This window comes from Melitaea cinxia, chromosome 22 (assembly GCF_905220565.1).
Source record: "Melitaea cinxia chromosome 22, ilMelCinx1.1, whole genome shotgun sequence".
In the NCBI taxonomy this organism is placed as follows: Eukaryota; Metazoa; Arthropoda; class Insecta; order Lepidoptera; family Nymphalidae; genus Melitaea; species Melitaea cinxia.
This window is the reverse complement of record NC_059415.1, coordinates 273,194-299,061: the sequence shown is the minus strand read 5'-3', so window position 1 is coordinate 299,061 and position 25,868 is coordinate 273,194. Positions and strand designations below refer to the sequence as shown.

Sequence of the window (25,868 nt, the reverse complement as noted above, 5' to 3'; positions counted from 1 at the left end):
TTCTATTGATAAAAAAAAAAACAGTCGTAGTAATATATATTTATTTCAGCATGTATTGTTTACAAGTTAAAAAATATTATAATATTAATAGTAATACACCCATTACCGTCGTCTAACACCTATTATCTTTTCTTTTTTACGTAGAGAAAAAAATCGCATAATGCGCCATCTGTTGTTAAGTAGCTGGTACCTAATAAAAAGTAATTATTACTTGCTTTTAACTAATCTTGGCTGATAAACCATTATATTCATTTTCGTGATGATTGGTAATTATTTAAAGTAATTTTTTGATATATTTAAAGAAATAATTTTAATTCAATTGATACTTACACATCCAAACTAATCCTTATTGTAAAATAATATTTTATAACTAAGAAAATCTATCCTTGGTATTTATACAATGTAAGAATAGTTATTTATTAAAACTAACATTATTCCAAAACATCACAATTTTACACATTCTACTTTGGATAAGTTTTAAAGTCTTTAGTTTACTGATCCACAGCAAGAAAATATTCTGTTCAAAATCTGGAGCAGACCGACTGGGGAACTACATCGACCTTACAGAAGCCTACACCTAAACAATATTGCTTTAAAGCAGTGTTGTGTTCCTATGGTGAGAAAGGTGTTCAGAGCTTCTTATTTGCCGATGTAGATATATATAAAAAGTTTCAAAGCGTTTTTTAACTACTTATCTTGATATTTTACACAGTAAAATATAAGGGTAGTTAACAATAAGTATTTTCACCAATTGGTGACAGCGAGAAAAGAAGGAAACAGATATTGTGCTTATATTAATAAAGACCGGTCACTAACCACCTCAAATCTTTTTAAACACTTATAAAACCATTAGATTACAATAATTTTCAAATAATATTTACTTAAATAGTTATTGTTAATAATTGTCGAAACAAAATGTTCGTTTTATGAAATGTTATAATTCAGAAATCACGAACTACTAGCGCCCTCTATCTTTCGGTAGCGAGCCTCTTTTGTTGCTTTGCAAGTTTCTGTTCGTCTCGTATAATGTCCGCTAGATGGCCTACCGCGGTTTCGATGTCCTCCATCTTAATTTTACTGAAAGTTAACCGGACGTACGGGCTGGTGGCGTTACTGTCGTAGAGGAAAGCTTGGCCGGGTATCAACATTAGTCCTCGTTCAAATGCAGTGTGGAAGACCTGTAAAGAACAACGAATGTGCTTTAGACCACACGACTAAAGTAAAACTTATGAAACATAACTCTCTCTCTTTCTATATTCACTTATATCTCCCTCTCGACCTGTGTTCCATTCTGCGTGAAAAAGTTTTACTTAAATAATTGTGTTTGCTCGCAAACGAAAAAAAACCGACTTCAATTCCATCGACGAGTAATACAACGTAGATCGACGAAAAAATAGTCAAGTAACTACGCGTTATCAAAGATTACTCAAAAAGTAGTTATCAGATCTCGTTAAAAATTATATGTGACCACATGATAAACATCAGCTTTTGATTAAATTTAAAGTTATCAAAATCGGTACACCCAGTAAAAAGTTATTGCGGATTTTCAAGAGTTTCACTCGATTTCTCTGGGATCCCATCTTCAGATCCTTGTTTCCTTATCACAGTACAAAACTAGAGATATCCTCTTTCCAACAAAAAAAGAATTATCAAAATCGGTACATCCAGTAGAAAGTTATGCGGTATAATACAACTTAGGTCGACGAAAAAAGCGTCAAGTAACCCGAAAAGTTATTGTTAGATCTCAAATAAATTTAAATGGGACCAAATGACACACACCACCTTTCGATTAAAAGAAAATTTGTCGAAATCGCTCCACCCAGTCAAAAGTTCTGATGTAACATACATAAAAAAAAAAAAAAAAATACAGTCGAATTGAGAACCTCCTCCTTTTTTGGAAGTCGGTTAAAAATAAAATAAAAAGTAAGCGTATAGGAGCCGACCATGTTGTAGACGTCGTCCACGCCCCTCACGCGCAGCCAGTGGAACAGGCCGGCGCTGGGCTCGCTCCAGTCCGCGAGGCCGGCCAGCGAGCGCAGGGCAGCGCTTAGAGCGCTGCGCCGCAGCTCGTAGAACGAGCGCGCCGAGCGCAGGTGCGCGGCCAGCGCGCGCCGGTCGCGCAGCAAGCGCTGCAGCAGCGTCTGGGGGGGGGGGATGTCTTAGGTTAAATAATCATCGAAGTCGGTGCACCCAGTAATAAGTTATCATACACGCTTTCAGCCTGTAACATCCCACTACTGGCCTCTTTCCCGATGTAGGAGAAGGATCAGAGCTTAATCCACCACGCTGCTCCAATGCGGGTTGGTGACATTCCCTACTATGAGTAACGATCGCTATCAGGTGTACATGATAACAACCGGGACCGACGGCTTAACGTGCACTCCGAGGCACGGTGGGGAAACCCACAAGGACTGCACAAACACGCAGACCACGGCAAACACCTGTATGTACAATCCATGGATGGTAACCGTTGCGCCAACGCGGCGTTATCATGCACACAAGTAAAAAATACGGCCGAGTTGAGATCTTCTTTTACGGTTAAAAACAGTGAAAAACGGTTACTGCCTTTTACTTCAGTGGGGCAGAATAGGTGATACTCATCGTTTTAAGGCGTCGGCGTCGCTTGAACGCAGACGGCGCACATTTTGCGTGTCAATGGAACCTCTCGAATATCTTTGGAACCTTAGTAAGTAAGCGCGTTAAGTTTTCGCAGAATTCGTTAAAAATTTTGCATTCCAATCTTCGCCTTTCACTGACAAGAATTTACGAATTTACTTTTACCAAAAACTATCATGACTATAATCAAATGAAATGCACTATATACCTACTTCAATAAAAAAATCGTATTGTTTTGTTTTATAAAACGTCGCTGACGTCAACTGACTGGATGTTTAATCAAGATAAAAGATATTTAATTTTTAGGTAAAATAATAATAACAAGAGACTAATTTGCTCGTCAAATAAAAGACAATTGTTTTCAACGGAAATACCTATTTATCACATAATTACACCCGATGTTATCTTTGGCCATATGAGTAACAAAATAATACATTTAAAAAAGCAAATCTTTTATTTCGACTAATTGATACCAAAGGTTAATATTTCTATTAAAATTATGATAAATACATTTCTTTCTTTTATAAATATTAATACTAAATCTAGCTTATGTTAAACAAGAACTTAAAATTGGTAAGGGCATAAAAAATCGAAACTAATTACTCTCACGCTATTATATAGCCTATATCACTTTATACCTACCTATCTTTCTTACAGTAAAATGTTTTTTTAAAATTGACTCAGTGATATAGTTACTGAACAAAATTTATTTAAAAAATTTCGATATCAATAACAAAATATAAACACACGTTAAATATTTGCAAATATTACGGTTATACCTAGCACAAATATTTTTTTAATTTATAATAATATTTTTAAAAACATTCGCTAATCTCGAACCAGTGTCGTACGATTTTGATAACGCTTGTACAATACATATAGTGTTATCAACCCAGATTGACTGCCTCGTCAACAATAAAACATTATCGAAGTAACTCCCGGCTTAGGGACTGTAAATAACACAAGTTAACTTATCGAAAGTGTAATGAACTATTGTAAAATAATTGTGATGACACACCTTCCACGGTCCACCATTATAGGTATAAGTAGTGTGTATTGTAATGTGTCGTGCCTCTTGTAATACGAAGGCTCTACTATACTCGTATGTGAGTATAATGAGATATCAAATAGTGTACCTGTAAACATAAACGACGTGCTTAAACTTACCTGCAGTGAGTGGAGTGCAGCAGCTCGGTCTGCGCGTGCAGCTCCACCCTGTGCAGCAGCGGCGCGGGCGCGGTCTACGTGTCGCTACACACACGTGACACACATGTGACACACACGTGACACACACCACACGCGCACGTGCTCGGCCTCACCTGCGCCAGCGTGCAGGAGTGCAGCAGCTCGGCCTGCGCGTGCAGCTCCGCCCTGTGCAGCAGCGGCGCGGGCGCGGTCTATGTGTCGCTACACTCACGTGACACACACGTGACACACACCACACGCGCACGTGTCGGCCTCACCTGCGCCAGCGTGCAGGAGTGCAGCAGCTCGGCCTGCGCGTGCAGCTCCGCCCTGTGCAGCAGCGGCGCGGGCGCGGTCTGCGTGTCGCTACACACACGTGACACACACGTGACACACACCACACGCGCACGTGTCGGCCTCACCTGCGCCAGCGTGCAGGAGTGCAGCAGCTCGGCCTGCGCGTGCAGCTCCGCCCTGTGCAGCAGCGGCGCGGGCGCGGTCTGCGTGTCGCTACACACACGTGACACACACGTGACACACACCACACGCGCACGTGTCGGCCTCACCTGCGCCAGCGTGCAGGAGTGCAGCAGCTCGGCCTGCGCGTGCAGCTCCGCCCTGTGCAGCAGCGGCGCGGGCGCGGTCTGCGTGTCGCTACACACACGTGACACACACGTGACACACACCACACGCGCACGTGTCGGCCTCACCTGCGCCAGCGTGCAGGAGTGCAGCAGTTCGGCCTGCGCGTGCAGCTCCGCCCTGTGCAGCAGCGGCGCGGGCGCGGTCTGCGTGTCGCTACACACACGTGACACACACGTGACACACACCACACGCGCACGTGTCGGCCTCACCTGCGCCAGCGTGCAGGAGTGCAGCAGCTCGGCCTGCGCGTGCAGCTCCGCCCTGTGCAGCAGCGGCGCGGGCGCGATCTGCGTGTCGCTACACACACGTGACACACACGTGACACACACGTGACACACACCACACGCGCACGTGTCGGCCTCACCTGCGCCAGCGTGCAGGAGTGCAGCAGCTCGGCCTGCGCGTGCAGCTCCGCCCTGTGCAGCAGCGGCGCGGGCGCGGTCTGCGTGTCGCTACACACACGTGACACACACGTGACACACACCACACGCGCACGTGTCGGCCTCACCTGCGCCAGCGTGCAGGAGTGCAGCAGCTCGGCCTGCGCGTGCAGCTCCGCCCTGTCCAGCAGCGGCGCGGGCGCGATCTGCGTGTCGCTACACACACGTGACACACACGTGACACACACGTGACACACACGTGACACACACGTGACACACACCACACGCGCACGTGTCGGCCTCACCTGCGCCAGCGTGCAGGAGTGCAGCAGCTCGGCCTGCGCGTGCAGCTCCGCCCTGTGCAGCAGCGGCGCGGGCGCGGTCTGCGTGTCGCTACACACACGTGACACACACGTGACACACACCACACGCGCACGTGTCGGCCTCACCTGCGCCAGCGTGCAGGAGTGCAGCAGCTCGGCCTGCGCGTGCAGCTCCGCCCTGTGCAGCAGCGGCGCGGGCGCGGTCTGCGTGTCGCTACACACACGTGACACACACGTGACACACACCACACGCGCACGTGTCGGCCTCACCTGCGCCAGCGTGCAGGAGTGCAGCAGCTCGGCCTGCGCGTGCAGCTCCGCCCTGTGCAGCAGCGGCGCGGGCGCGGTCTGCGTGTCGCTACACACACGTGACACACACGTGACACACACCACACGCGCACGTGTCGGCCTCACCTGCGCCAGCGTGCAGGAGTGCAGCAGCTCGGCCTGCGCGTGCAGCTCCGCCCTGTGCAGCAGCGGCGCGGGCGCGGTCTGCGTGTCGCTACACACACGTGACACACACGTGACACACACCACACGCGCACGTGTCGGCCTCACCTGCGCCAGCGTGCAGGAGTGCAGCAGCTCGGCCTGCGCGTGCAGCTCCGCCCTGTGCAGCAGCGGCGCGGGCGCGGTCTGCGTGTCGCTACACACACGTGACACACACGTGACACACACCACACGCGCACGTGTCGGCCTCACCTGCGCCAGCGTGCAGGAGTGCAGCAGCTCGGCCTGCGCGTGCAGCTCCGCCCTGTGCAGCAGCGGCGCGGGCGCGGTCTGCGTGTCGCTACACACACGTGACACACACGTGACACACACCACACGCGCACGTGTCGGCCTCACCTGCGCCAGCGTGCAGGAGTGCAGCAGCTCGGCCTGCGCGTGCAGCTCCGCCCTGTGCAGCAGCGGCGCGGGCGCGGTCTGCGTGTCGCTACACACACGTGACACACACGTGACACACACCACACGCGCACGTGTCGGCCTCACCTGCGCCAGCGTGCAGGAGTGCAGCAGTTCGGCCTGCGCGTGCAGCTCCGCCCTGTGCAGCAGCGGCGCGGGCGCGGTCTGCGTGTCGCTACACACACGTGACACACACGTGACACACACCACACGCGCACGTGTCGGCCTCACCTGCGCCAGCGTGCAGGAGTGCAGCAGCTCGGCCTGCGCGTGCAGCTCCGCCCTGTGCAGCAGCGGCGCGGGCGCGGTGAGCCAGCCCGCGCGCAGGCCGGCGCTCACCACCTTCGACACGGAGTCCAGGCGCAACACGCGACCGCACACGTCCAGAGACATCAGAGATGGAACTGTTTGCTGTGAAGACACATGGATTCTAAGATGATACTTTACTGTTTCTTCAATATTCTCATTTCTACTAAGCAAAATCTTGTGCGTAAAATTTGAAGATTTTTAATAAGGATAAACATCCATTAATCACGTGATGTTTTAGTAACTATATAACCCTCTAACCCCCCCCCCCCCCCGTGATATGTGCTAAGGCTTAAACTAACCCCCCCCCCCATTGTGATTTTTTTTCCCGTATCCGATTTTTGTTTACCCTTTTTGAGTCCCACGTTATCATTGGACAAACCCATACTTGCTATTTAAACATCGCTTTAAAAGCCTGAACTAGTTAATATCTTAGAAAAAATCACACGCACTAGGGTCAAATTTATTTTTATAATTAAAAATCTTTTTTCTTTGTTAGCAAAATCAAAGACAGTTGTAAATTCTATAATGCATTGTTTTTTCATTTCATTACAGTTTTTCCCATCTGATAAATTAATAACATTTTACCCATACCCTACACACAATTACGCCGAGACACGTACCCAGTGCACATAACGTAGTTTATTAAGGTTACAATAGTCGGATATTCTTTATATAAGATACGTTTTATGGTTTAAAACACAACAGTCCGTTATTAATTAGCTTGATTACCTTTTATCTTGGAAGGAAATACTTCGTTAATACGCAAGCAGGAAGACGGCGAAAATTAACGAGCATTTCAGTAGTCATTACTTCCGCGTTCCCGACTAGAATTATGAGGGATTGCCCCGTATCTGGCCCTCGTTGGGTAACAAGAGGGCTTTCATCAGTAGAAAACTCCTATGAGAACGTGCTCACACAGAACCCAGACCAGAAAACCCTTACATAAATGAAATAACCTTATATCGGTTACAACCTTAAACTGGGCACTGAGTGGAACCGCTGTGGACTTCCCAATATAAAAATAAAAAACTGTAATTCAATATTAAAATTTTTAGAATATTATCTTTAAGTACGGGTATAAACCGATTGAATTTCGGAAAATTAAGCGTGGTAATACATTTTTTTTATTCCTCTGAATTTTCCAAACAGAGCCAGATATGCCTTTACGCGTTCTTGCCATATCGAACCCAACACGGCAACCTAAGGAGAACCCTATTGGTTGGTTAAATTCAAATTTCTAGTCAGGTTATTTAGAACCTTCACAAATGTTTACATTTATTATTACTTTCAAACACTTTTTTATAAGGTCCGCATCACTACTCGTACATAATGTTTATTTATAAAAGATTTGCTGTACCGTGCGTGCGTTGCTACGCTTTTTTTTTTGGTCATACTAACACAGAAACCTTTGTGAGCTCGTGGACAACACTTCGCTGAAGATCATGATATGATCAAATGTATAGTTTACGATTCTATAAAGGACATTACAACATTCGTTTTTGTATATATAGATATTAAGCAGCAGATGATGATAAATATATTATCAATATTTCAAGAGATTACTGATTTAAAATCTTTCGGTTAGTTATTAATGATTAGCGATTTTCTCGACGATTACGAATTTTCTAGTAATGATTACAAAATTATTCAATATTCATCCAAGCGTCATATCGTGTGGCATTGAAAGTTAATCGGGCAATTAATCGTTTCAGATAGTAGTACTAGTAAACTTGACCTGACGTGCTACGCCATTTTAAATTACATAAATCTTTTTAATTATAATTGGCGCGTATTCAATTTAGTTCGCTACTATTTCATTTAGAATAACGTTTTTAACTTCATGAATTTACTTATTAAATATGTTATGTAATCTAAGAATATTAAAAAAATATAACCAACTGGTGTCTGTTATAATATATTTCTTACTACGAGAACAAGGACCAAAACTACAATTTATATCATAAACGCGTGTGCTTTAGACCACACGACCGAAGCGAAACATCTTTATCTTCGCCTAACTTATATCTCCCTCAAATCTCCTCTCCTGATCACACTTTTCGTAACGCTCTCGTTACGCATTCACCGGCTAACTTTCGTATAAGCATAGCAATAATTAATAAAATCAAATAAAAAATCGGCTTAGTCTAAAACCTAAATTCCTTAGCCAAGTAACACTAAATATTTATTTACTTATGTGGAAAGCCTACATATTATACAGTGGTTTTTATATTTTGTCCATAATTACGTATAGAGATTCTTTTATACTATACACCACACTCAAAGGCCAACTCAATATGCAATATATGCAAGGTATTTATCCTAATACCTAATAATAATTTATCATAATGCTGGCTTTGAAATACACTGGCCGAAGACGGGCAGCAGCGTCTTCGGTGCGACAAAGCCAGCCCTGCGGTCACCAACCCGCCTGCCCAGCGTGGTGACTATGGGCAACACACATGAGTTCACGCCATTTTTGGTGTGAACTTGTGGAGGTCTATGTCCAGTAGTGGACTGCGTAAGGCTGCTGTGATAATGATGATGATGATGATTTATCCTAAAACAAATTAACTCATTGATATGAAGATAACTCACGTTGTCATATTTCAAGAACATGTAAGGGTCGTCCTCTACTATCAGGAAGTCGTATTTGCAGGCCAGCTCGTACACCTGTCTCCTCCTCTCTTCAGTGAGGATGGTGCCTGTGGGGTTGTTGCCGGTCGGTATGATGTACATCATCTTTGGCATCTTCAGGCCCCGAGCTAACCTCTCCTTCAAAACTGACTCCAACGTTTCTGGTATTAAGCCGTTTTCATCTTCCGGTATCCCGAGGATCTCTGGATGGTACGGTTTTAGCTGTAATCAAAGTCTATCAAGTTTATAAAAGCTTATCTTTTGGTAGTAAATATTGCAACAAGTACGATTTGGATGTTATCTGTCCTTAGAAACAAGAATAAATGACGCATACGTTTGGTAAATGTTATGCTGTTTTTTTTTCTTCTAACACCAATTGTAATTTTTTTAAATTTTTAAAATTTTTTGAATTTTTGTTTTTTTATTTTTTTTATTTTACTTTTATTTTATTTAATTTTATTTTTACATATTAATTTTTTTAATATAATTTTGTTTTGTTTTTTATTCTAAATGTTGTCTTGTTGTACTAACCCAATATGGACTTAAAATCTAGTCTGAAATAAAGTATTATTATTTAACTTTAAGACGGTTTGTGGATTAAGTACGTCGTTCACCTTAATGAATGTATGAAAATAATATGTACCTAACAACCAATATTAGGTAGAAACAAAAAACTTGTTAAAAAATAAATTTAGTAAATACCACAGGTAATCACTTGAGTTTTAAACTCTAACAAGAGACTTTTGCTCGAAATAGTTTTGCCCTCCAGTACCAAACGTAATAAAAAAATATTTGATTCATCAAAAATCAACATATCACTACAATTTTACAAAGATTGACTTCTTCTTTTGTGTGCAATAAGCTCCCGTTTCAGAAGGAGTCACTCTTCCTCCCACACTCATACTTTACTAGAGAGTAATAAATACTAATAATCATAAATAGCTAATAAATGTATAGTTAGCAATTTCAAAAACAAATATGTTCTGAATCAACAAGGGCACCTACATAAGCAGTCTTCATGATGCACAAATCTATATAAATCTATATGATGTCTCATCCCACAGTTAATTTCCCACCTAGTGCCTTGTATAGTTATCGGCATTAATATTGAGCGCTGACATTTAATTTTATTTCTACATTTTATGCACATAGACGTACTCGTAGTTATTTAATGAGAACTAAATACATTTACATTTTACTTATTTTCTATCTTTATTTTTTTTTAGGGTTTGCTCACAGATTTTTTTTATGTCACTAGGTCGGCAAACAAGGGTACGGCTCACATGATGGTAAGCGATTACCGTAGCTTATAGACACCTGCAATAGCAGAAGCATCGCAAGCGCGTTGCCGACCCAATCCCCAATCCCCCCAGGAGCTCTGGTCACCTTACTCACCAACAGGAACACATACTGCTTGAAAACAGTATTATTTGACACAGATTGAACATGTCACCATCATTTTTGCACACCAAATCTTACACACGACGCTTAATATATAGGTATATTTGTAAAATTTTATACAATTGTTTTGCTTTTTCGCTAAGAGGAAAAGCAAGGATAGTATTATGAACCCCTATGTTATTACGTAGTACATTGTGTTCTGTATAAAAACCTCTCTCTCGGCTTCAAGCCGGACATATTCAGTCAAAATGTAATGGACATTAAAAAAAACTATTACTGTTTACAATCCCTGCACGGTGTGCAAAGCGATCGCCTTGCCGATATCTGTAAGAGTTAAAGATCGTTGCAACTCACAGCGCTGTGGACTCCGGCGTAGGAGTATTCAGTGGTGATGATGGGGTCCCCTGGGTCCACTAACATCTCCACACACTGGTAGATGCCGTGCTGAGCTCCGTTAGTAACGAGCACGTCACGCGCTAGTGGTGGGGGGCGGTGTAGATCCTGCTGTAGTTGACGGAGCTCCGTCAGTAGAGATGGAAGCCTGGAGACAAGGGGAAATGTTACGAGTTTGCTGCGTTAGATTTTTAGAAAACGGAAGCATTTGGGTTAGCTTAGGGACAATGGGAGATGTTACGAGGGTACGGCGTTGAAAGATTTTAGAAAAAGAAGCATTTGGGTTTGGGTGGGGACACAGGGAGACATTTCAAGACTATAGCGCCAGAAGATCTTAGAAAGAGTAAACATTTGGGTTTTGCTTGTGGATACAGAAAGATGTTACAAGGCTGTGACATTGGAAAATTTTAGGAAAAGGAAGACGTTTAAGGCTTCTTCACTCGAAAATTTTAGAAATAGTAAATATTTAGGATTAGGGAGCATCGATTTCAAGCAACACTCATTTGAAATTAAGTCTGAATGTAAGTCATTTTCACGATTTTCCCTAGTAAGATGATTCATAGTCTGTCTGTACTGTGTTTGTTTGAACGCGCTAATTTAACCCTATTATAATACGACGAGCAGACGCAGATGCTAGTATCTATAAAAAAATAACTAAAATAAAACTGGTGCATGAAGATGAATAAGATAGAAAGTAAATTATAGCATTGATCTTACCCTTGAGATGGGACGTACTGTAGGGCTGGTGCCAGGTCCTTCTCCTCTAGAATTATGCTGCGACCGGTCCTCAAGGTCATTTCAAGACGAGTGAAAGGAAATATGGCTTCGTTGGGCATGCCCTCAGCGAGAGACAGCATTTCTTTGCCAACCTTGTAGGACAGCGACGCTGAGAATAATTAAAGTATACTAATATCATAAAGAAGTAAACTTTGAGATTGATTCTAGGTTTCAGGGACTGCTACACCAATTTAGATTTTTTTTTACCAACAGTAAATTCATTATTATTTAAAGTTAAAGGTAATAACTTTAGTTTTGTACTAATAAGTTTTTGTCAGAAATATTTACATAAGTATTAGCACAAGTCTTGGGTGTGGTGTGTGGTGTTTAAGACCGCAAGGCAGAAGTGAAAACTTCCTTGTAAATATACTAAACAGCGACACAACAGCAAAGAGCAACTGACTATTTTTCCCACTCAGGTACACTCGGCGGTCTCAAGTTCATCTGATCGAGCCTATCACCTTAGAGCATGACGGGTCAGCCTAATTTACTACTTACGAAAAAATGTGTGTGCAGTGCGCCAAAAGTGCGTGCTGTGTGGCTACGGCACTAAAGAATTTAGCCACCCCCTCTCTTCCCGTGGGTGTCGTAAGAGGCGACTAAGGGATAACAAAGTTCCACAACCACCTTGTAACTTAAGAAGCCGACCGATGGCGGGATAACCATCCAACTGCTGGCTTTGAAATACACAGGCCGAAGACGGGCAGCAGCGTCTTCAGTGCGACAAAGCCAGTACTGCGGTCACCAACCCGCCTGCCCAGCGTGGTGACTACGGGCAAAACACATGAGTTCACGTTATTTTTAGCGTCAACTTGTGGAGGCCTATGTCCAGCAGTGGACTGTATAGGCTGTAATTATTATTATAGTGCGCCAAAAAAAGTTTTTACTTCAAAAAGCACTCCTGCAAAGCTTATTACTACTTATTTACCTACCTACTAGGTTAGGCTTTAAATAAATCAAGAAAGAAAAGGCTATATAGAAATTTCCAAAATTAATAAATAATGTATTTTATTGCTGTAATAAATTGTATTATTGATATATTATTCTTGTAGTGTAAATACAATTTTTGTCACGAAGAAGAGAGTTAATAAATAAAACTAAATCAGATTTACTTTTATTTTTTTATAAAATTATTTCGAAATTTTACTACATTATAAATATATACTCGATGTTTGGGCGGTGTAAAGTATCCTATCGGATCCCTTATCAGAATCAGCTAGAAGGATTTTTGATTTTTATAAATTATCCCTTGTTGATTTATGTAACTAAATTTTAGTAAGTAATTGAGGTATTTTTGTTTATTTTTTTTTTTGCGCGTGTTGCGATTATTTTGTAAGAGTTACAATGGAACTGGTGTGTCCTTGTAGGACAAAAGTCTCGAAAGTCAATAAAAGAATTAAAAAATAAATAGCTAAATATTAACAGTACACAGCTAAAGGGCTAAATAGTTGCGGATAGTTTCGCTATAAAGTGTGTCTACGTTGAATCACAGTACCGATTCTCTAGACAAAAAATGCACTAGTACTCCTTTAATAAGCGATTTTACCATAATAAAAGCGAATAATCCAAACAGGACATTGAACTAAAATTCAGTGTGGAAGTGGGTGTGGAGGCAAACGAGGTTGCGAGATAGTGGGTCAGTTTCATAACGATAAATGATTCCCGGAATCACGATGATATGGCGAATTTTAAATTCATATAAATAGGTATACATGTGTGTGTCTGTGTGTCCATACACACCTACGCATAATTATGTCCATTCCTAGCTAACAGCGAACTTTGTACAACCATATTTCTTTATGAATTTATCGATTTTCTTTTAAATTTTCTTCAATATAAACTTTAACATAATAAAAACTAATTTGACGCAGTCTTTAGGACGGTATGAGAGTAGGTACATATACGGCGTATATTTTTTTATTTTTATTGATTGATGACAACTGATCTGGCATAGTAATGTAAACAGTCACCTCAACACTGGTGCAGTAGCAAAACTAGGATCATCTATTTGTATTTGTAAAAAAAATATGGGTCTGTTATCTGGGTGTATGTGTGGGTGCCTCCCCACCAGGTCTTAGGGATCACGGAAGCTTCCCCACTAGTCCTGGTTGTCATAATTGACTAGATACCATTCGTTACTCAAGACATTAGGACGTAGACTCCAACCCCTCTCTTACTCGTGTATGGAGGGAAGGGTTTCGCCTAGCAGATGGATGTTTACAGGCAGTTTTAGTTTAGTTAATTTAATTTTGAACGAGTTTCTCTTGTCTCGAACTTATGTGGCAGAACCTAATCATCAACAAAACAACATGTTTGTTCGTTTGACAAATATTTAAAAGTCAGATAATTTACAATTACGTTTTTGAATTATTAAATTTTATTCATTGAATATCTATCTATATTAAATTAGATAAGTAGTAATTTTGGAATTCTGCGTCTCGTAACGGTGGAAAACTGATCGTCAACGCCAACTACGAAGGTATATGTCAATCTCTAATATAATATTATAAATGTGAATAATAGTTAAGTTTAATAGTAAGTTTGTTTGCTACGCATTTACGCGAAAACTACTTAACCAATCATCATGAAACGTACACATATTCCCGAGTAGAAATTTTTTCGTCTCCCTTAGAAGGACCGGACCAGGCATGCCTGATCAGGACTAGATAAGGCATGTAACGCGGATGATTGGTCTGGACCTGATCAAGATGAGATGAGATTTCCTGATCGGGTCCAGATCAGGAAATCTCATCTCATCCTGATCAGCCGGTTCGGTCCAGTCCTTTTAAAAAACACGAATGTAATTCTTGAAAAAATTGTTTAAAAAAAAAACGAATTGATATTATAAATATGTTACTTAACATAATTATTATGATATTTATTTCCGTTTATTTTTTCCAATGTATTATTTATTTATGTTTTTACTTTAAATATTAATTATTTTTATGTTATTAATTAATTATTATTATTAATTAAATTTTGTTTCTAATTTATAATAATTAACTACTAATTAAGTACTACTAATTAAGTATTTCCTATTACTTACGACTGCCCCACTATGTAGAAATGGACTCCCTGCTAGACTGTCCTGATATCAATCAATCAATCATTACAGCCTATACAGTCCACTGCTGGACATAGGCCTCCACAAGTTGACGCCAAAAATAACGTGAACTCATGTGTGTTGCCCATAGTCACCACGCTGGGCAGGCGGGTTGGTGACCGCAGTACTGGCTTTGTCGCACCGAAGACGCTGCTGCCCGTCTTCGGCCTGTGTATTTCAAAGCCAGCAGTTGGATGGTTATCCCGCCATCGGTCGGCTTCTTAAGTTCCAAGGTGGTTGTGGAACCTTGTTATCCCTTAGTCGCCTCTTACGACACCCACGGGAAGAGAGGGGGTGGCTAAATTCTTTAGTGCCGTAGCCACACAGCAATTTTTTTTTTTTTTTCGAAATGATAGTAGCTGTTGGTCCTACTGGCCTTTACAGCGTCACCGGTGAGGGGGGCCGGGCACTTAGGCAACCGGCCGCGAAGGAAGATGTGGGCCCTTTTCGGCGGGCACGGGGGTGACGTTCGTTCTAAGGGTGTCTCCTAGCGAGATCGCACCTCGGCTTAGAACGTCGTCGGGATGGAGGAGGCGCTATGCGGAGCGCTGCGGCGAGTTGTGACCGGTCGATGCGCCTAAGCGTATCCGAGCCGTCCTAACGCGGGGGACCTCGTCTTCGCCGGCGAAGGCGGTGCGTGAGTGTTCGGTGTGTGGGTGTGTTACCTACGAGAGGGGCGTTGGCTACGGTTATTCTGTCGTCGGGGTCTGTCAAGACGTGTTTAGGACGTCTAAGTCTCGTCTGTACGCTTCCTCTACCTACGTAGGAGCAGGCCTCTGCTACAAGAGGGTTGGGGTGTCGGAGTGCTCTCTCAAAAAACCTTTAAGAAAGATTTTTGAGGTGCTTGGCGATTGAATCGATCCCAAAGTCCTTATGGAGGTCGACGTTACGCACGTACCACGGTGAGGCCGTGGCCGTGCGTAAGAAGCGGTTCTGCAACGCTTGCAGCCGTTGGATGTAGGTGGGGTGACAGTGGGCGAAGACTGGACTCGCGTAGGTCATGATAGGACGAACGCAGAGTTTGTATAATGTCGTCTTATTTCTAAGAGACATTTTACTCCTTCCGCATAGCATCATATAAAGCCTACCGAGTACGAAGGCGGCTCGGTTACGAACGCGATTGATGTGGGACTTGAAAATAAGTTTCCTGTCTAGAGTGACTCCGAGATATTTGGCTTCTTTTTGCCATGGGATCGGTGTCCCGAAGAGTTTGATTGTCTCCGGGCGCCCTTGTCTCCAAAATACGAATTTTGGGTTTCGGGTGAAGTGCACCGCTGAGCTTTTCTCGGCGTTGACCTCGATTCTCCACTTCCTGAACCACTCGCCTAGTGCGGTGGTCGCAGATTGGAGGCGTTTGGACATCATGGCTACGGAGACGGAGGTCGTGAAAATAGCAGTGTCGTCTGCGAAGAGAGCCAGCTTGGTGGCTGAGCTTTGGCTGGGTATGGGGATGTCGTTCGTGTACAGAGAGTACAGGAGCGGAGAAAGTAGGGATCCCTGTGGGACGCCGGCGCGTATCGGCCGAGGCGAAGATAACGTGCCTTCGACTCGATAGCGGAAGGTGCGATTCGACAAGTAGTCTCGTATGATGAGCACGAGTCTGTCTGGTATTTTTAGATTGTACAGCTTGTAAATTAAGCCGTTATGCCAGACTTTGTCGAAAGCTTTCGCTATGTCGAAAAAGAGAGCGCCCGTCGAGTGGGCTTTCGATTTAGCGAAACCGGACAGGATATGTTCGGTGATGCAGTGCACTTGGTAGACTGGAGAGTGTCCGGCTCGGAATCCGAACTGCTCATCAATGAGCGGAGGTTCCATGGTCTCCATGGCTTTCTTTAATCTATTAAGGATTATTTTCTCGTACACTTTACCGAGCGTATTGAGAAGACTTATAGGGCGGTAGCTAGTAGGGAGGTTCCTGGGTTTGCCAGGTTTGTGAATACCTATAACTATTGCTTCTTTCCACTGGTCGGGAAAGGAGCAGCCAGCCAGGAGGGAGTTATATATCATTACTAGGAGGGCGAGTAACTGCCTTGGAAGAAGCTTAAGCGTCTTGTTTGAAATCCTATCGGGCCCCGGAGACTTTTTCGCGTGAAGGCCTTTGAGGATCGATTCAACCTCCTCGACGGTAGTCGGAGGGAGTGGTTCGTCAGTAGGCGGTGAAGCCGCCTTGCGCTCTACTTCAAAGTCCACCTTTAAGAGGTGACTTTGATCGACCGGCTCAGTGCTTGGCGAGCATTGGCTCTCCAGGCTACTAGCAAGACACTCGGCCTTATCCAGATCGTCGAGGGCTGGAGGGAGGTTCGGACGTAGCAAGGGGGGTATCGTGGTGACAGTGTCGCTTCGGAGAGATCGCGCTAGCGACCAGTAAGCCACACAGCACTGTCCTGATAACTGTATATATACTAAGTGCGTTTAAAAACATTAATAGCGCGATTCAAGCTCAGTTCGCGTAATTTCTTTCAGGCTATCCTGATCTGGACCGGACCGGGTCCTGATCCAGTATGCCTTACCATACTTGATTATATTTTACATCAGGCTATCCTTGTCTGGACCAGACCTGCTCCTGATAGAGCTTGCCGGATCTGGCATGCCTCATTCTATCCTGATCCGGTCCAGATACATGATGTAGTTGAGCCTGACCTTTTTTCTAGTCGGGTTGTTGGATGTATTAGAAGTAACATAGGATACTTTTTATTGATAAAAAATTCAATGCGAGCGAAGCCGCGGGTAAAAGCTAGTACTAAATAAATTTACAACTAACTATCCCGGCGAATTTTCTACGTATCTACGTAATATAACTATCAGATTTTCATATCATATTTCAGATAAACTTTGTCCTGACAGTAAAGAATGTAAAGGAAGGAATATCCAATTCGCAAGCATTCTTAAGGGTACAGAATTACTGTTAAATATATCGCTACAAAAGCATAACTTGGTGTAGGTACTTATTCTATAGGGGTGGCCTTGTTGTGAGCGAGGCCACCCCACCATTGTGCCGGGGCCCGGAGGCTTTGCCCGGGTCTACCGTTGAGGCGAGGTGGTGAATGCTAGCGCGACCCCATCTCGCCCCACTCAGGCGGATGACTGCTCACACGTGGTGGTTTTTAGTCAGTAGAAGTCTGACATAACCCTCTGGCGCCCCCGCGCTGGCGGGTATCCATGATGGATTTTCCCCAAAAAAAAGGTACTTATTCTATAAATTTGATTATATTGTGCGCCATTACTAGAAACAGTTAGTTTTGTAAGTATATTAATTATCAATCTGTCAGCTTAACTTCAAAAAATAACAATGACAAACTCCACCAATCAAAATATTAAGAAAAATAGGTTTAATGTAATTATAAAATAATACTTTTATAAAGAAATGTGCAACACAAATAAAAAACTAAGAAATATGCAAAAACAAAATTTGTGTACAAACGATCTTATCGGTGTGAGAGACAACTCCAGATAACCTTTGGGTAAAAGACACGAGACTTCACCTAGCAGTAATGAGCTGTATAAACATTAAACATAAGTTTTTACATAATATATTATACTCGTAATAATATATGAAAATAATCGTACAATTTTTCAGATAACAGTAACATAAAAAGCTTGAACAAAAAACAAATTAAATTAATAATTCATTCAGAGTTAAGTATATAGTTTTTGCAAATCTTATTTTTTCTAGTAAATAAGCCAAAACATATTATAAACAGCTCCAATTGAGTTACTACTGAGAAGAGTAGAGTGAGACATTAGAATGAGTTTTAGCTGTAGATTTTCTTGAGACCAAAGAGGATGAATTTTTAAAATAAAAAAACGAGTGTGCTTTAGACCACACGACTGAGTCCTCCTAAACCCCTCAACTTCCGTTCGCCTCACCCGATCACACTTTTCGTAACGCTCTCGTCACGCATTCACCAGCTTACTCCCCAAGTCAAGCGTGCGTATAGAAGTGTTTCTTCAATAATATCAGAATATTTTACAACGAATGTAAGTATTGTTTCCAAGACGTATTGCCGCCAACAAACTTTTGAACAGAACCGGAAATGTAAAATAGAAGCAATATTGTGTGTATAATTATAAATAGAAAAGAGATTTTTAATTTTGCTTGTGTTTGTTTAATTTTTCTTCTAGGAGTTGAAATTTGATAGTTTTTGTCAATGTTCTGACATAGTAGGCTTTCTCGCGATGTCTAAAATGTACGTAGTCACGTGAAATAATATATGAATTAGAATTAAGAATTAAATAAGAATAAACGATTCACACTCAACGGGTCCCCCAGTAGGATTTTCTCCTGTGTTGGGGTCCGGAAACACATACAATACACAAACACAACGCCCAGACCACGACTAACATCTACATGGTCGATACACCGCGACCGCCAGCGCAACAGCCAGTGCTACGAGTTTTACCGCCGCGCTCACGCGACATCTAATATAATGATTAAATAATCTAATACAATTATTAAAGAGGGCTTTCATTATCTTCGATACACTGATAAATTAATAGTTTTCCACTTTAATCGCATAACTTCCTTACAATTTATATATTACATTTATACCACGTTTTACAATCCCTATCGTGGCTCGTAGCAAAATTACACAAATATCTCACAAACTTTAGCATTTATAATAAATACAACAAATCGTAAAAATAATAAATAAATATTGCCAAAATACGTTTATTATATATAGTTAATGGCTATTTATAGGTATCATTTCAATTAATTATCTTTTACTTCTCATTTATTTATCTATTTATTTATTTATTTATTCCTAATGTACACCGAAATACAGAAGAAATAAAGAAAGATACAATACAAGATGTCATAACTCATCATCATCATCATCACTTCAGCCTATCGCAGTCCACTGCTGGACATAAGCCTCCACAAGTTCGCGCCAAGAATGGCGCGAACTCATGCACCTTACCCGCATTCACCACGCTGGGCAGGCGGGTTGGTAACCACAGGGCTGACTTTATCGCACCGAAGACGCTGCTGCCCGTCTTCGGTCTGTGTATGTCAAAGCCAGCATTTAGATGGTTATCCTGCCATCGGTCGGCTTTTTAAGTTACAAGGTGGTAGTGGAACTGTGTTATCCATTAGTCACCTCTTACGATACCCACGGGAAGAGAGGGAGCAGCTATATTATTTACTGCCGAAACCACACAATAAATTCAAGAATACAAGATATACAAAGGTGATCTTATCGCTAAAGAGCTCATTTACCTAATTAACCAATTTTTTAAACATTTTCACCAAATAAGTAAACGTTATCTTAACAAGCGAGAGAAGTGTAATGTATACGTATAATCTATACATATAAATAAAATTGAAGTGTCTGTCTGTGATTTCAAAAAAACTGTTTTTTTTCAAGTGCATATAGTTATTTACACGATACTAAAACAGTAACAAAGGATTTTAATTTTTTTGTCTATCTGTCTGTCCTTGACGTCACATGACAAACATTTGTATTGGCCATACAGGTGTTTATCGTGGTCTGGGTGTTTGTGCAGTCCTAGTGGGTTTCCCCACCGTGCCTTGGCACGTTAAGCCGTCGGTCCCGGTTGTTATCATGTACACCTGATAGCGATCGTTACTCTAAAATAAGATAAAGGGAGGTTACATGGTAGAATATACTTTTCATCTTACAATTCCCACGGGATCAAGATCACGCTGTTAATAAATAATGTGTATCTAGGTAGAATCTCCCACGCGAACGACGTCGCGAGTACAAGTATGTATCAATATTGTATAATATATAATGACAATCGTTAATTCCGTCGATAAGCAGTCATACAGTTTTGAGCGTTAAGAAATTGTAAAGTATTTGCTCGAAATAAAGAATTTATTATCTATCAAAAAAAAAAAACTAGTAATATATATCGTATAAGTTATAATCAGTAATTAATTATCGTGACGAAAAAAGGCGGTGATACGGACGGCTGATAACTTAACGATTCGCGCATTATCTCTGAAATGCATTCGCTTACGTATTTTTAAAGTGATTTCGCTAAAAAATATGTATTTATAATAATAATAAAATAGTATTTACTTTGCCGATAATAGCGTCCAACCTCTTCCGATTCTTTATCGAATAAATAATAGCAATAATAATAATAATAAACTCAGGTTAAAAAGTATGTTTCTTTACACGACTAGGGTGGCAACAAGAGCAACACCAGAACCAACGCAAGCGCGTTGCCAACCCTCCCCTCTGGCTACCACGTGGATATAATTTTAGAATATTTTCGTCGATGGCTTACTCACCACAGAAACACAAAACTTACTGTGAGCAGTGCTATGTAATTGTGATCTTTACGGTTGAGGTATCAGCTAAATAAACACAGTCGGTTAAATATTAAAACAAATCTACCTAAAAAGTGTGTTTCAAGTACACGTGAGTGATTAATATTAAAATAAAAAATGGATGCTATTAAATAAATCGATTTGAAGAATTATAAAGTATAAGTAGTCAGTAAGCTGTAAGTTATTACGTAGAAATAGTCGTAATATATCATATAATCGTCGAAATAATTCAAGGTCAGCCTGTTCTTACTATTCTTATAAAAAAATATGCAACATAATATATACACTGAATTATATGCAGCTTAATAAGTTTTTTTTGGGGAATTACGGAGTTAAAAAGCAAAAGTATCTAGTACTTGTGCCTTTCCGAAGTTTATTAATCGACTTCAACAAAGGTCGGTTCGAGGGCGGGTTGTGTTCCTTTTCCCGAGACGTGGTCGCTATTCGAAAACCTTTCTTTTTCCATCGCTTCTTGGTTCTTCTAACAATATGGCCTGCCCATTGGCACTTTAGTCTGTGAAGTTCATCTACAGATTTTATCATTCGGATCCTGTCATGTTGAGAAAGACCTAACCGCTCTAGTGTATGGGTGCGTGTGCTGTGCACAGAACACTGTTACTCCTACCGGAGGTGCTGTGTCGGCGGCGCCTAAGCACCGACGGACGGTCGCGGTTTTACTTCATATTTACATGATCTTTTTTTAATCAACAGATGGCGCTCTTCGTGTATTTTATTAAAATTTGAATTTTTTATATTTAGTTGATTATGCTTATCACGTCCTACGTTGTATTATAATAACTAAATCTAAACACAATTACATACTCGAGCTCTCAACAAAATTATTAAAAACATAAAAATTATGCTTATATACCTTTCTAAGAATTGATTAAATCTTGAGATAAATAATCACCTCATAATTAATTAATTAACACTTTGATGAAAACTTGACCGATATCATAAGCTTTATCATATTTATATTTTTTTGCAAATGAAATTGATTTCAACAATACTATTTATTGCGTCTAATACTCAATTATCTTTTTCTATAGTAAAAGTAGTTTTTATGTAACAAATACGTGTACTTATAACATTATAAAAAATTATATATTTAAAATATGTGTAAAAATACAAAACTTGACATTTTTGACTTGACAACTAGAAATTTAAGTAATATTATAAATGAGAAAAAAAACTGAGGATGGAAACTTCACGTAAAAGCTGAAACAAATTGTAAAAAAGCGCCTTACGTAGACAGCTGGACATCCAGAACAACACTGGGGTAGTGTTAATCTTGACATTCCTATTTTAGATGTTACGCGGGAAAACAAATAAATAATACATTGAAATAGGTGTAAGATAACAAGATAAGTTTTAGAATTTTAGAAATATTTTCCCGCACCTTTCAATACGAAATCGAAACTACATCTTAGTCACAGAAGCTTAAACTAATCCCTAATATCCTAGCATTATTAGGCACTTGCTAATGAAATTTCTGGCAAAACTGGCTTTACTTTTCAAAAACCAACTGGGACTTATATTCCAAGAGAACTTATAAACTATTTGTTTTTATACTACTACTGTGTACAGAGCACATTAACAGTATAAAAAATTCTGCTTTTTAAGCTAATTTTATATCTGTAAATAGGTACTTACTTATCTGCCTCGTCAGCGCGGGTTCCCTCCTCAAGGAGCGCTTGCTCAGAAACCTGCTGTAGTCCTTCTCATCCAGGACTCGGTACTTCTCTTTCAATGCGAGGCTCTGTTCGGGTCGCTCATCATAGAACTTGAATATGTCCTCCACGCTCTGGGAGTAGCGGCTCTTGACGGCCGAGTACAGAGGTCGAACATCGAGCAACTTCTTTACCACTTCCGAATTTATTTTAGACAATTTACCCGTGACAATCATTGTTATAAATTTCTAAGCCACTTATTTTTTAAATGTAAATTCTTTTTAATGTAACCTTTTTTTATTTTTATTTTTTTGATCTGTTAAAAAAAATTTAAAAAATTGGTTTTTATAAATCGCACCGCTCGGCCGCCCGTTGTCGAACTTAATTTCATAATGCCGTTAACGTTGCCGCCGTTGTGTGAAACAGGAAACTGATAAAGTGTCTTCAATTATAATTTTCGTGAATGTTAATTTGCTATCGCCATTGATAACGCCACACATTAAATTAATTATCTTAACATTTCAGGTGGGTTTAGAGGTGGAAAGGTATTAAGACAACCATTATCTATTACTAAAATAATTTAAAAACGGGATATTTACCATGTTTTTTATTTCCATTTTGCGGAGCTTCGACATTATCTACGAATGTCTTGTTCACGAGATTGAAGTTTGCGGGTAGACGTACTTAGACGGGTAGACGTCTTCCTTAGAAGGACCGGACCAGGCATGCCTGATCAGGACTAGATAAGGCATGTAACGCAGATGATTGGTCTGGACCTGATCAGGATGAGATGAGATTTCCTGATCAGGTCCAGATCAGGAAATCTCATCTCATCCATCTTATAAAAAAAAGTTTATTTACAATATTAACAATGTTAAAATTTTCACACAAGTGACATAAACCAGACATATTGTTATACGACGGTAGGTGACAGAAGTAGAAGACAGAACTCACAAATATTGGTATTTAGTGAGTTCGTGTCTTATTTTTGCTTATAAACTTAAAAGGCTTGTTATGAATAAAAGTATTAATTTCTAATAGGCTGTTTATTTTAATATTTGCAATAACTTGATTATAACATATTGCTTTGTAATTTTAAGTTTTTTTTAATTGATTCCGCTCAGGAGTATCGAAGGAACACCCCAGGGGTTTTGGTCTGTGTGAGTCGGACATAACCTACGGCTCCCCCGGACCGTGCGTTATGTCCATAAGGGATTTCTGCTGGGTAAAAAAAAAGTATTTATTTTAAATAATATTTCGGATTTTTAATGTTTATTTTAATAATCTCACTAACCCGCTGATATGAATTTAAATATAATAATAAATACAATAAATAAATCACATTACACAATTTTTCCAAATATATGACAGCAGCCATATTATTTAACAGCTGCGAGAGTCGGCGGCTAGATGGCACTAGTGGAACGTGCACGGATACACCACTGACGGTAAAATAAATATTTCACCCAAATCCTCTTGTAGCAGAGGCTTGCAAATACGTAGGTAGAGGAAACTTACAGACAGTACAAAGACGTCCCATGCACGTCTTAACCGACTCTGACGGTAGGATCACGGCGCTTAACGCCATATACACCACACACAGAACACATACACACCTACCTGCCGGCGAGGGTGAGGTCCCCGCGTTCTGACGGCTCGCAAGCGCCTAGGCGCGTAGCGGACCGTCCGTAAGCCGCCTCAGCGCTTCCTCCACTCCGACGACGACGCTCTAAGCCGAGGTGCGATCTCGCTTGGAGACACCCTTAGGGCGTGCGTTTTCCCCGAGCCCTCCTAGAGGGGCTCCCCTTCTTCCTTCGAGGCCGGTGTCTTTAGTACCCGGCCCCTCTCACCGGTGACGCTGTAAAGCCCGATAGGGCCAACAGCACTCTACAAAAGAGTCGGCACGCATTTCAAACGGATGCGTCTTGGGGTCGCCACTGTCTCTCGACAGTCAGTACTGCCCGGCTATTGGACGTGGAACGTTGTCTCAGACAATTATTACTGTCCTTATTACGGTGGGTGCGTGGAACCCTGTTTCTGACAGTCAGTACTGCCCTATGTGACCGCCCACACTGTCACATTTCTAGTTATTTAATTTATTTAATTTCATTTCTATATTTCTAGATTTAAGATAACTGATTGTTCGTCTGAAATAAGTTTGTATATTTCCCATATCTGAGTTTTCCTTCTGATGCCTGGGCCAAGCCCGACATATATAATATTAAGTTAACACAGAAATATAAATCACGACTTAGTTAACAAATTATATATTTCAAACAGTAACTAAAATGTTCTTAATTAACTCGATGAATTAATTCTTGACAAGCTTCAATGACTTCAAGGAATTCAAAACATGTGCTACGTAAATTCTCAGCTTTCCAAAACACATAATTCATTATAAGGCTAATCAATCTGATAATGTTGATAACGAAACCAGAATTGTTTTTCCGTTTGTTGACATCATAGATGACATACATACAGTACGATCTCACTTTCAAGATATTTAAGTGTTATCTCTCTTGCACCAGTCTGTAATAATTGACATATTTCTCGCCAGTTAAACTATGGTAAAACACACATCAATAATAAAACAAATATTTTATGTTGTTAATGTATATTAAAAATAATAAAAAAACCTCTGTTCAATATTATTGTCTTTAATAAACTGACATACAAGTTAGGAATTGCATCTGGAATAATTTAATGACACTAAAGTTATATTTAGTGGTCCTTCGCAAATACATGACGATATCTTTCCTAATTTATTCAATTTCCTTTATTCAAGGTAAAAGGTAACCCAGCAATAGATGTTAAACACAACTAATATCAATGAAAAAGAGCACATCAGAAGTTCAGTCTCTTGAAGATCTGGTTTCCAATCATCTAGCAGCAGTCACTTCATTTGATAATGTAATAAAACTGATGTTTTAAATCTGTTTGTCAAAGGATTTTCGCAAACTCGAAGATATCGAGGAAATTTCTTCCTTGGTAGTTAAAGGAAAAACTGATTCAGTCATTCGGAAGCACATCGCATTCGCATTGCATCCAGTCTGCAACATCCCACTACTGGGCATAGAACTCTTTCTCTATACTTGATTTCCAATAGTATTTATGAATTGTGGAGAATAATTTAGTACACCTGACACTGTCCGACACTGACAAGTACAAGTACCTACCTATCTATGTCCTATTATCTTAGTTATCTATCAATTTACTTCTACTTACAATTTT

The 25,868-nt window shown here is 40.8% G+C and overlaps 1 protein-coding gene across 1 annotated transcript; it reads right to left on the bottom strand.

The window, feature by feature from the left end:
• Positions 1-968: 968 nt before the first annotated feature.
• On the bottom strand, positions 969-22,873 carry LOC123664366 (kynurenine/alpha-aminoadipate aminotransferase, mitochondrial). Its single transcript, XM_045598910.1, has 7 exons — positions 22,621-22,873; positions 11,507-11,675; positions 10,751-10,937; positions 8,957-9,217; positions 6,284-6,463; positions 1,944-2,141; positions 969-1,178 (listed from the first exon to the last, which is right to left on the bottom strand). The coding sequence occupies exons 1-7, from the start codon at positions 22,871-22,873 to the stop codon at positions 969-971; spliced, it is 1,458 nt and encodes a 485-aa protein (XP_045454866.1).
• Positions 22,874-25,868: the final 2,995 nt, after the last annotated feature.

Bases quoted from the DNA above. Each gene is read 5' to 3' on its own strand.
- LOC123664366 (XM_045598910.1), bottom strand. From the start codon at position 22,873: ATGATTGTCACGGGTAAATTGTCTAAAATAAATTCGGAAGTGGTAAAG. The intron at 6,464-8,956 runs GTGAGTTATCTT...GTGTCTTCACAG, and splicing joins TGTTCTTGAAATATGACAAC to CAAACAGTTCCATCTCTGAT. The intron at 2,142-6,283 runs GTGAGGCCGACA...CCCCCCCCCCAG, and splicing joins ACTCCTGCACGCTGGCGCAG to ACGCTGCTGCAGCGCTTGCT.